Source organism: Papaver somniferum, chromosome 1 (genome assembly GCF_003573695.1).
Source record: "Papaver somniferum cultivar HN1 chromosome 1, ASM357369v1, whole genome shotgun sequence".
Classification (NCBI taxonomy): Eukaryota; Viridiplantae; Streptophyta; class Magnoliopsida; order Ranunculales; family Papaveraceae; genus Papaver; species Papaver somniferum.
The window spans coordinates 224,114,823-224,127,160 of record NC_039358.1 but is presented as its reverse complement, the minus strand read 5'-3'; the positions used below and the strand labels follow the sequence as shown (position 1 = coordinate 224,127,160).

Below are 12,338 nucleotides of genomic sequence, written 5' to 3'. Positions count from 1 at the left end.
TTTGTATCGGACCGGTACCGGAGTACCGGTACAACACCAGGTACAAATACATGTACCGGTCCTCAAATTTCAGTACCGGTCAACACCAGGTACAGGGACCGGTTTCATAGGAGAATCGGACCGTACCGAAATATGTGCAGCCCTAGTTACCAGGCTACCAATACGTCAGAATAGCAATAAACCATGTATCTTGATACAGTGGTGGTGAACACCAAAACGGTTTCCAATTCCCAAATTCGAAGATACCATAAATTGTTTTCTAGCTATACTAAACCGTTAAAAGAGCATCAAATTGTTGGCCAACCCAACCACCCCCTAGAAAACAAATTCGAGTCCCATTAACATAACAGACTTAAAAGTAAATTTTTTGAAAACTGATCAATTGGCATTTCAGGTAAATAGGCAGTTAGTGTAGGATTATCAAAAACCTTATTTTGGAATTTGAAGAAAAACTACGATTAAACCAAAAAAGGCCAACTCCTCTCCACCACTTTCACTAAAATTTGACCAAAATACCCTCAACCACTTCATTTAACTCTACATAACCCACGTTATTCAATGCAAAACTTAAGGGTAATCTGATAAACTGTTCTGATTTTCCCGGGGTAGTTATTAAATACCTCTGCAATTTGGTATTTCTGTCGTTACCTAGGTTTATCCAGAAAGTAAATTTAGCAACCAGTTAAGGGCAATTTCGTCTAGTTTTGAGAAAGTAAGGGCTTTTTGGTAATTTCGTCCATAAACATGCAGAGGTGTAGTTGTTGGTCTCCACTTCTTTTAAGCATTTCTCCATGTCTTTTCTTCTCTGCAGAAAAACAGATAAAACAGGTTCTTGAACAGAGAGAGAGTCTGTGAGAGAGAGAAAGAAAAATGGTGGATGATTTCATGGTGGTTTGTGTTGATAGAATCATAGCTTCAGCTTGTTTTCAATCTGTAAATGATGGTGCTGGTGTAGTTGTAGAAAGAATTAGTAAAGATGATCAAGTTGTAAAAATTGATAATAAAAATTATGGTGAGGGTTGTTCTAAGAGTAATAAAAGTGGAGATATGATGATGATTGAGTGTAGAATATGTCAAGAAGAAGATGAAGAACATCAAATGGAAGCTCCTTGTGCTTGTAATGGAACTCTAAAGGTACTGTCTTTACCTTATTCTTCTTCTTCATTTTCAAGTTTTTTGTTAAAATTTCCACTTTTTTGGGGTGATTTTCTTTGATTTTTTTTTGAATTTTTTATTGAAATCCCTTTTTGCTTTTTGATTTTTAATTGTAAAATTACTTAATTTGATAGATATTTTGAGAAATTGTTCTTCCCCCAAACCCTTTCCTCCTAATTATAGGTTTTGGAGGTTTATTGTAATCCAACATTGATCAATTTCTGAGGTCTTTTCATTCAATTTCTAATCTGGGTTTATTGTAATTTCAACAAAGGTGTTGCCTTTTTCATTGAAATTTAATTTAATTATCCCTTATCCTGTTTTTTAGGTCTGCAGTTTGGGTTTTATTTGTTTTGATTATAATGAAATTGATGGGTCATTGTTGCATGTGTGTTGAGTTTTGTGGGGTTTGATAACAATAATGGCAGAGAGTGATTCATCCATTAGATATTTTAATTGCATTTGTTCTGTTGCTTCAAGTCTAGAATCATTCATGAAAATGACTTTTTTTTTAGAACTTATCCTGAAAATATCCATTTAAAGGATAATGTTTCAGCATTGGATTTTAGTGACTTATATGTTTCTGATTTAACACTTCACTGATGGATTGATTTATCATCCACTTTTTTTTTTTACTTTTTAGTTATTGTACTCAATTGATTGACAACCCATCTTTACTATTCTTTCAAGTTTTCAATCATTTGTTTATACTTTTTCCTGTTTCAGTTGCATTAATTTTTACTGGCATTCTTCTATAAATTAGTGTGTATAGTTATTAGGAAGGTTGTTTGGCATTTATGGTAATGCATAATTAGGTTACAGAATGGTTACATTCATAATTTCATCTGTTTTATTGGTTATTTGGGTGATTTGGACAGAATTTTGGTAATGGAGATGAGGGCTATTAGCTTCCTCTTTCTATTTCGGTGAATGGATGAAGAGAATGAGAGAAGATATTAGCCCTCATCTCCATTAACATATTCTGTAAATCACCATAGCCAATCACCCAAATAACCAACATGTTCTTACTGCCTTTGTGCTGCGTTGCGTTTATAACTGTGCTAGGATAAGTCAGCTTGTTGCTAGGGATTTGCTTGCTGTTTGGCATTTATGGTGGTGATACAAAAATGATAGAAAGCTAGTAGCTACATGCTAGCTGTGTCTGACATGGGATCAGCAGGAGCCTCGGATCATGGCATTTACCCCAACGGGTTAACCATTGTAAGGATCTAAGGCCTATGGATGGCGGGCAAATCACCACCCACCTAACTTGGGAGTAAGTAGCTAGTAGCTAGCTAACACTCTAACAAGATTGGTGGTGATTTGGCAGCCATCCGTACGCCATAGTCCTCCTGGTGGTGAATCTTTTGAGGTGAATGTCATGATTCGAGGGTTTTGAGGGTGCTGCATTGCCATTTTTGAGTAACTAGCAAACAAAGCCTTAGTTTCTATCATGTTTGTTGGATTTGCTCAGTGTTAATGCAGTCCATTGATTGACAACCCGTCTCTACCATATCTCCAAGTTTCCAATCATTTGTTCATGGTTTTTCTGTTTGGGCTGAGTTACTTTACACCTACATTGTTGTATAGTCCAGTAATTCACTATATATGATAAGTAGGAAGTCTATGAACTTTTATGGCTATGGGTCTTTGCAATTTTAGGTTCTAGAATGGCTACATTCTGCATTTCATTTGTCCTTTCTCTCCTTTGCGCTGAATTGGTTACAACTGTGTTAGGCAAAGTCAGCTGGTTACTAGCAGCTTGCTCACTGTCTGGTATTGATGGTGATGCAAAAAATGATAGAGATGAGCTATGTGATAACTATGTTGTAGACTTGTAGTTCCGCTAATAACCTTTGGATTATGGCATTCACCCCAACGGATTATCCATCATGAGGTTTAGGAGCCAATGGAATATAGATGGTGGGTATGTCACCATTCACTCAAGCTCGGGATGAAGTAGCTAGTATCAAGCACCCTAGCAATGTTGATGGTGATATGACACCCACCCGTAAGCCCTAATCCTCGAGATGGTGAATCCTTTGGGGTGAATGTTATGATCCGAAGGTTATTAGGGCGCTACATCACCATTTGCGTGTAATTAGCAATCAAAGCCTTGGGTTTCTACCATTTCATTGAATTTGCTTGTTCTTAAGTTTTCTTTACTGTGTGACAATGTTCTTTTATCTATTTAATTTTCTGCTTTTGATGTTTTGACTGACAACAATTTTATTTGCAGTTTGCACATAGGAAGTGCATTCAGAGATGGTGCAACAAAAAAGGCGATATCACTTGTGAAATTTGCAATCAGGTTGGTTTTGACTTCTAAGGCTACATTCTGTTTTCCTTTAACAGTACTTGAGGACTCATGTTTGTGTTGTGTTTTTGTTGTGCTAGGTATACTCGCCAAATTACACTCTTCCGCCACCCATAACAAATCCTGATGGTTTGGCAATTGATATAAGGTAACAAGTAAAGTCCTCATTAGTTGCTTATTTCTATACTATTCTTGTTGCAATAAAATGTCTCCAAATCCTGTCATTTCAATCAGTTGCCAAAGATTCCTGTATTACTCGAGTAGCCAGGTTTAAGCACTATATCTGGTCTACATGCTTTACTCATTTAAGGTTGTTTTATATGCCAGATCATTGTTTGGTATTATCACGCAATCCAACCCCAAGAGCATTGACTGTTCTGTGTATGATCAAGCAAGATATAGGTTCATTACACAATTACGTTTTAGCCTTATTAGAAGGTTACCACAAAAATACCTTAAGAAGATTTCAATTGCTGATGGGTCCCACTTGCATTTTGATGGCGGACCTCCATAAGTAAGACTAATACTTTGTATATGCCTAATGTATTATTCATCATGAAAACATTAGTTGCACCAACACCATTGGCCATTCTCTGATTAAGTGGATGGAAGCTCAAATGGGTTTATTTTGTATTAATATCTTCAGGTGGATATTATGTCTAGGTTTCTCGGCCCAATTGATTGTTGTAGTGTTAATCCAGTAAAGATATGTTGTTTTTTTTGTAACTGGAATTCAGTGCATATCATGCGTGCTCATTCACTCTCTTCCTTATTGCCAGGCAAGCATGGGGACAACGAATTGATCTCCGCGATCCTCATTTTCTGGCTCTAGCAGCAGAGCATCAGCTACTGCATCCAGATTATGATGATTATGGCATGGCAAACACCAGTGGGGTGACGTGTTTCCGTTCAATTGCACTCTTTGTAAGCACTGGTTCCTACAACTATTTTTCTTTGAAAAAGAAGTGTTTTAATGTTAAAGGAGATCTTTATTTATTGGTTTTATGAAAATGTTCAGTTAATGCTAGTTCTACTCGTACGCCATGGTCTGATAATTGCAACAGATTCTGGGTTGATGCAAGAGTCATCAGCTCTCTTCCATGTAAGTCCACCATCATACTTGATCAGTTGATTGTCATTTTTGTTCATTAGGAAGATATGTGTGATTTTAGTTTGAACCTAAATTTTTGACAAGAGGAATACAACGTAGATTGAAAAACAACATTAACCCAATTGATCCACATGATTCTCCAATATAGTCTTTAATGTCTCTCAATTTTTTTCTGTATTCTTTATCATTGTCCCACATGAATCCAGTTGGAGGGTTAGGATTGAGTAGCCTGAACCATTACATTAGTAGATTATCACCTTCCTATATTTGTATTCACGCATTATGGAAGCAGTTGCCAAGTACTCAGGTGAAGGTTAAGTAACTGAGCATGAAGTCAAGTGGATGAAAAGATTGCCTTCTGGTTTGAGGAATTGTGGAATTTCTTTGGTTCAGTTGGTTGAGTACAAAATAACATTTCCGAGGGCTGGGAATATGGAGTCTTCTTTTAGTTTAGGAGTATGGAAGATATCGCTTCTGCTTAAAAAGCAGTAACATCTCGGAGATGCATTTAGAAAAGGGTGAAAAATCACTTGTAACCAATTAGAAAATGAAAAATCAGCACGAGGGTAGGCTTCTATGTATGACAATAGACATGTGTGCAACATGCAGTTAGCATTGTGCAAATTACTCATTGATGAAATTGAGTTTGATATAGTTTTTCATTTCCAGGTTTCACTTCTTCAGTTTGCTGGCTTTCTTTTACCATGTTACGTCATGGCAAGGTCATGGTATACTATGCAGTGCAGAAGGAGGCGGCAGGTATATTCACCTCAAACCATTTGCTTTTGCTTTTCTTCACAGTTTCCTTTCAATTAGAGGTGACCAATGACATGATTTATTAATTTGTTTTGCAGGGTTAAGTAGGCATTAACCAAGGTTAATCGACTCCACTCTTCCACTGAAAAAAGGCTGAGCTTGTTGTTAAATATATCTGCAGGCAAGCTTTTTATGTAAATTTCATTTTCTCAATGATGTATTCAAATCAAATTCGGCCAAAAGATTGGCCGAAAAACATGTGCTGAAACTCTTACAATGGGCTTTTTTTCCCTAAAAGCCAGTTGGAAAATCAAAAGGAAAGAAAAAAAGTGTTCAACTTGAAATAAAACCTATTTTCAAAAGTTCAAGCTTGGAAATGGAAGTAAGGGCCCAAAGAAATTTGATATTTTATCAGCCAAAGCTTAGACGTACAGTTGAATGAATCTTGATGTGTACCGGAGACAAAGTCAGGAACATCTTGGTCACTTTAACTTAGAGCTGGGTACACACACCACTCCAAGAAGTTTACTCTCTTGATGCTTATTTGCATACCGGACCCGAAAAATTTGATGAGCATGTGTTGTGGGCTTTAAGGAAATGTAATGCAATGATATTCTTCTTATCTAATGATCTAATCATTAGAACCTCTTCTTCTAATCTCTATAATTAGATTATATTATCTATTTCTAGTCAAGCTTGAATAGTTCTATGAACCATAATATAATACTTAGTATACATTTTGTCATCATTAAATTAAAAAATGTATTTATGGTTGGTACATTGCTTGACCAAAACCACAACGAACTATCTAGGCAATGACCAGCAAAACAAGGGTAGGAATAAATTATACAAAAACTGTTAGAAAATGCGAGGCAACGAGCGGAAGTAGCGAGTTAGTGAGTTTTGAACGGTTGATTTTCCTAGTTAGTTCGGCTTGTGAACGCAAAAGCTGACTGTTCAAAATTCTGATGCTGCTTCATATTCAAGTTGAGCTAGAAGTAGAGTGGATTGATTATGTAATACTCCAAATAACGCGTGGTAGCTAGACTTGGTGATGTTGAACGAGTTAGACAGAATAGGAAGATTTCGAAAATTTATTGTAAAAATATCCCGACAAGATCAAATAAAATCGCGAATCTTGTCGATGATGGGCGACCGATGAAAGTGTGCTGAGTAGGTTTATCTCTTCTCATAATGCAATTGATTACTTAATTAAGCTTTAACTCAGTGTATTACGCATCTTTTTTGTATCATTAGTAATAGCAAAATTTTGTCTTATCAATTTCTTTATTTTACTAAAAGAAAATTCTTCTTCTTTTTCTTGAAAGAGATTTTTGCACTCTCATATTTTTCAAAAAGCCTTTCAGAATCCTCAAAAGTTTTTTTGTGAATCATCAAAGCCAATTTTCACCATCGGTGCTCTGTAGGATGTATAAAAGTACGTTTATGCTTGCTCCTACTTTAATATCTTAATCACCTTTAAATGGGTTATCCATCAAGCTGATTGTGATAATAAAAGAAATAAACGGACGGAAACACGGCAGTTCGCCATCAGTAAACAAATGGCTGCCAAGTAGCGTATGTTTTTCTTATCATTTATGTCTTTTAAAACTCACCAGTGATGGAGAAATTAATAATCGATCCTGTTGTTATCGGCTAGCTCTTAACTCAACTTTTGTAATGTTAGATGATGTGTATGTCATTAACAAATGCTTCGCTTTCGGAATGGATCAAATTCAAACCATAGTTTATGTGGTTTGTGTGACAATTTCGACAAGGAGGCTACGGCATCATCGACTTTGGCTTGTATTAGGATTTTTCTAATCTAAAGCTTGAGAAATCTTCAAAATTTCATGTCTTTGTTCAAGAAAACGACATCTTAGATGGAGTATTTAGTTAAAACATAAAACCCCATTTTCATGCCTTAATCTGCGGTGGTTTTTTAATGACTGCAATGATTTAGCTTAGCTCATGTAATTGGAGTCAAAACAAAAATGGATAGCAACGTCTATGTATGCTTCAGCACAGTGTTTTCACTTTTGATAAGGACTGTAATTCGCTTCCCCTCCGTTGTTTTTCTATTTGTCTTATGTGGCCAATTGTTTCAGGACCAAAATATATATTTGAAGGTCAAAACTAATAATTAGGTATGTAGGCCTCACTGTAGTACAGTGGTAAAGCCTGTTCAGATTTTACTCCAATCTCTATATATATATACTTGGTATCATCCCGGCGTATCGCTGGGGCTCAACCTCTTTCGATATTTTCTTGTTGTTTTGTGGTTGGTCGGGGTCCACTCATAATATTTCAGTTAGCTAGAAATTGCGGTTCCGATAATAAATAAACGGGTCATAATATCGTGTTTAGTTAGTCAGGTCGACGTAGTAGCTTATTTAGTTCACCAGATTAATGTTTAATTAGCCAGGTCATAATATCGTGTTTAGTCAGGCGGGTCATAGTAGCCGGGGCCTACGACCCCGGCCGTTAGGGACGACCACGACGTTTAGTTAGTCATAGTGGCATGTTTCGTTAATTAATTAGGTCAATGTTTAATCATCCGGATCATAATATCGTTTTTAGTTAGTCGGGTCATAGTAACCGGGGTCTACGACCCCGGACGTAAGGGACAATCATAACATTTAGTTAATCGGATTATAATAACATGTTTAACAGTATGGTTAGTATTTAATAAGCCAGATCATAATACCATCGTAAAGAACCCAGTATCATAGTAGCGGGCATCGTAAACGACCCCAATATTTTTTAGTTAGTCGAATTATAGTAGCTTGTTTAGTAGGCGGTATCGTATACAACCCCAATATTTAGTTAGTCAGATGATAGCAGCCTGCATTGTAAACATCATACTAACATGCTTAGTTAGTCGGGTTATAAACCGCGACCATTAGGTACGATTCTCAGTATTTAGCTAATATATCTATGATCTTTATAAACGATTTCTACATGTGAAAATTTATAATTGAACTTATCTACCAATGAAGACTTGATGCTACAATGTGGGTTGGATGGACTCGATATTGGTCTCGTTTGCTGCAGGTGTCTTAAATTTGGAGTAGGTCCCTTCCATCTTATTGATCTAACTATCTCTTCGTGGAAACACCAAACTTAAATTTGTTAGTAGCTCTATAGATCGTAGGTGTGCTCACTATTAACTATAATAATAAAAAAGAAATTGCTGCTACATTTTAAAAGAAATTAAGTGTCCTACCATGCATGTCGCCGTTGGAACAAACTCTATAGATAGATAGGCAATAATCGCTTTTGGTGAGGTGATATATGGCTAGAGGTAGATGATATTCTCTTTTCATGAAGTGACATAGAACGGAAACCTTCAAAGTTATCAGCCACTTTCCCGTGTGACCAATTGTTCATTTTGTGATTAGTCCGTTTATGGGTTTGAACTGCAGTTTAAGTAAATGCCAAATAATTATCAAGGATGTATCTAAACGACCATGATCAAATTAAGTGGCATGACAGCAAACCTTGCAAATTTTGAACTTGTACAAAGAAAGGAGGATGAGTAGTGCGCATCCAAAAGAACGTAGCCATCAGCATATGCCTGCAAGCTAAATACAAAAGAAAAATCAAATAACAACCAAAGCGCATGGGAGATACCATGGTCTTTGGGGGAAGGACCTCCGTTTCCGAGCTTTGTGAGGGATGAAATCACTAAATTAATAATCTAACATTGTAAATCAATCTTAACGATTACATAATCAGGAAATCTTTGTAACGGTAACGATGCAGTTCTCTGAGATGGAAAAGTTCTCGAAATTGGGTTAGCTAGGGCGTAGAAGAAAAAAAGAACAAAACATGAAACCCTTAGGTTTCAATTTCTGAAATCATTACAAAAACAAATCTCTTCAAGTTCAACTGAAATAACAAAAAGAAGATGAAGATTTGCAGGATTTCTCAAGCATGAGAAAATGACTGTGGTTAACAAAATCACTGTTGATGTTAGAGAAGGAGAAGCAGATGGATTATTACATGGCGAAGTTGCTTATATATAGACGTTCAATTGTAGTTAGCTTAGGAAGCACAGTTATTATTATGGGAGCCTAGCTAAATAAGGAAAACCAGTGGCTGGACCGTTTTTTTTTTCTTTATGAAAGGAAATCAAGTTATTATTATTAACGGGCCCTATCAATATCGGGAAACCAGGGATCCGACACACGGAAATATCCCTCGCCCAACTCGCGTTTCAGGCCCTAGGTATCACCCGGCCGGAGCTCAACCTTTTTTGTTTTCGTTTTGTTGTTTGATCGGCTGGTCCGTATTCTTCCAAAATCTGTTTTAGTCATTCGCAAAACTAATTAGATTATAACGATCAAACATCGAGCTTATAAGTTAATTCGGACTTGAGTCCCTAGTATTTGTGGTTGTGTCAAATTAGCCGGGGCTTACAGTCCCGACCGTGGTCCCTTAAGGATACCATAGTATTTTGTTGATCGGGTCAAATTAGTCGGGGCCGTGGTCCCTTGAGAATACTATAATATTTTGTTGGTCAGGTCAAATTAGCCGGGGCTTACAGCCCCGACCATGACCCTTAAACATTCCCTAATGTTTTTTTGGTCGGGGTTGTGACACTTAAATCTCGCACATAAATCTTTACCATGTTTTTTATTTTATTTGTTTTTTAAAAATAGCTTTTAGATTAGTTGAGGCTAACTTAAATTTTCTTGAGAAAGTTATGGTACAATCATTATGCTTATTGGATGATTGAACGTTCAAATGACTTATTCGATGGACCAGAGTATATCTGGTGTATACGAATAATCTTCATGGAGGGTCATCCACCAAACATAATCCAAACAGACCCTTAGCCATATGTTTACCATGAAGATGTATTAGTAAGGAGATATTTGGTTGCATTAAACATAAAACGTCTTACCCAATTCACTCCTCTTCCTCTATTAGGTTTTCTTTCTTTTCGTTTCCTCTTTAGACCAATTTTTTTTTAAATCATCAGCTCTGTTTTCTTTTATTTCACCGTATACATCCTTTAAATCATCCATAATAATAACTTAGTATTAATAACTCAGTATTATTATGATATAGAGAGACGAAGTTAAGAATTAGAAGTCGTTAATGGAGGGGAAGAACTATACATAGAAGACCATCTGCTGGTGAAACCGTTAAAGAATGATGCTCTTCTGTTCTATAAATACATCTACTTAGTGTTAGCCTATATTAACGGAAACTTAGTCAAATTAGGAAATCCAACGCTGCAGTCAAAGTAAGAAATCCAAGGATCCGACGCCGTTAAATAATCTTTAGAATCATATTTTATTAGGAAGCCAAGGGATCGGACGGACGTCTATATAGGACATATAACCGATCAATCTCCATCGTGGGATGACGAAATTGATGGTCGGATTTGTAAGGATACACACACCACTTCTTTTTATAATATATATATATTTATTTATTTATTGATGAAAATATTTGCTTAACAAAAATTGTGTTCTTTTCGGATCATTTACTTTTCTAATCGGTAAAAAGAATTTTTTGATCAGTACTGCTGATGAGATCAAATTACTGATATCATAACCCAATGATTATACCACAAACATCGGCAATTTCGGTTTTTCACTAAAGATGTTTCGAGAGGTTATATGATTAATAACAATTTCATCAAGATGTAAAAGAACTTTCGATTTCAAATTTCTCTTACAATTTTTGGATGGTCTTGGTGCGCTCCGGCTCCGCCACCCCATCCAGGGAAATCAGCAGGGATTGCTTTCATGTGTCGATTTTCTCTCCGGAAAATGGGTCATTTGCTCAAATATTTTTAAAACATGGTTTTAATGGACGAGTAAAAATTAGTATGGGTGAAATGAACACCAAAGAAATAGGAAGAATGAAACTAGATTCATCCTGACTTAAACTTAAAAAAATAAAAAAAAGTATTTGAATACGGGTATAATGAAACTGTTTACATCCCGATTATTTTTACATTCTCATCTATTTAAACAGTATCAAATTTTACGTGTATTTTTCATCCAGAAATTATCGTTATAGAATTAATTCACCGATTTTATGTTTTCTGTAGTTGTTCCAAATTTAGCCTATATTAGTTGTCTCCCGTTTTAACATTTTCATTTGTCTATAACCAAATTTTCGACATGGAAAAAATCTTCTTCATGGCCGAGAATTTTTTCGTGCTTAAAATTTTAGCGCGTTCCCGTTATAATTATATATACCGTTGGTAACTAGTACTTTGTTGAATAATGATGATGAGGTGACAAAAGAGGGTGAAAGAAGCGCGTGGACCCCACAACCCTTCAAATCAATACACTTTTCTTAAGGAGCCGTGGGTCAGACATGGACCCACAGGTACCTTTTAAAACCCAACAACTGATTTAGAGAGAGAAAATTTAGGGACCCACTGATGACACGACAGGGACCCGCCCAGAATGCCTATCTTAAATTAACGACTGGCGATTTCCCGCCAAACAATATAAAAAAATCGCAGATGAAACAAAAATTCAAATTAGGAAATACGCAAGCCAAAAGGAAAGAAAACAATAATAGTAAAGCGTGGCTGATGCAGCTTCTAACTGCACTGCATTCAGCTTATGTAGAATGTAGTTATATTGTCGTTGGCTCACTAATCCGGCTTCTAACTGCAATAATACTAAATGTTTTCTAATTCTTTATTTTTTGTAATTTCCTGCATGTTTAAAATTTTTAGCCAGCTATCAGAATCCAGGGGTACGATCAAAAGATCACGATCACTAAATTAGACGAGGGATAAGGTATGTTTTATTCTTTCTTCATTAAGGAGGAGCCGTGGAGCATCCTAACAAGCCAGAGAAAACATTTGGCATAATGATACACCAAAATGTCAAACAAAGTGCAAGAAAACAAAGACTTCACTTGTCTAGCTATGACTATGACTCACTATGACAAAGAGTGTTATGACTATCTGGTACTATAAAGTATAAACCAACTAACACCACAGCTCCTCCCTCCATTTGT

General features: G+C 36.2%; 1 protein-coding gene across 1 annotated transcript; it reads left to right on the top strand.

Annotated features, from left to right (window-relative positions):
- The first annotated feature begins 811 nt into the window (after positions 1–811).
- On the top strand, positions 812–5,637 carry LOC113317143. Its single transcript, XM_026565274.1, has 7 exons — positions 812–1,134; positions 3,395–3,466; positions 3,553–3,620; positions 4,252–4,396; positions 4,491–4,574; positions 5,253–5,342; positions 5,438–5,637. Exons 1-7 carry the CDS (start codon positions 871–873, stop codon positions 5,441–5,443), a joined length of 729 nt encoding a protein of 242 aa, XP_026421059.1. The 5' UTR covers positions 812–870; the 3' UTR covers positions 5,444–5,637.
- Positions 5,638–12,338: the final 6,701 nt, after the last annotated feature.

Coding starts and splice junctions, on each gene's coding strand:
- LOC113317143 (XM_026565274.1), top strand. CDS start 871: ATGGTGGATGATTTCATGGTGGTTTGTGTTGATAGAATCATAGCTTCA. Junction 3,621..4,251: donor GGTTTGGCAATTGATATAAG/GTAACAAGTAAA, acceptor CCTTATTGCCAG/GCAAGCATGGGGACAACGAA. Junction 4,575..5,252: donor AGTCATCAGCTCTCTTCCAT/GTAAGTCCACCA, acceptor TTTCATTTCCAG/GTTTCACTTCTTCAGTTTGC.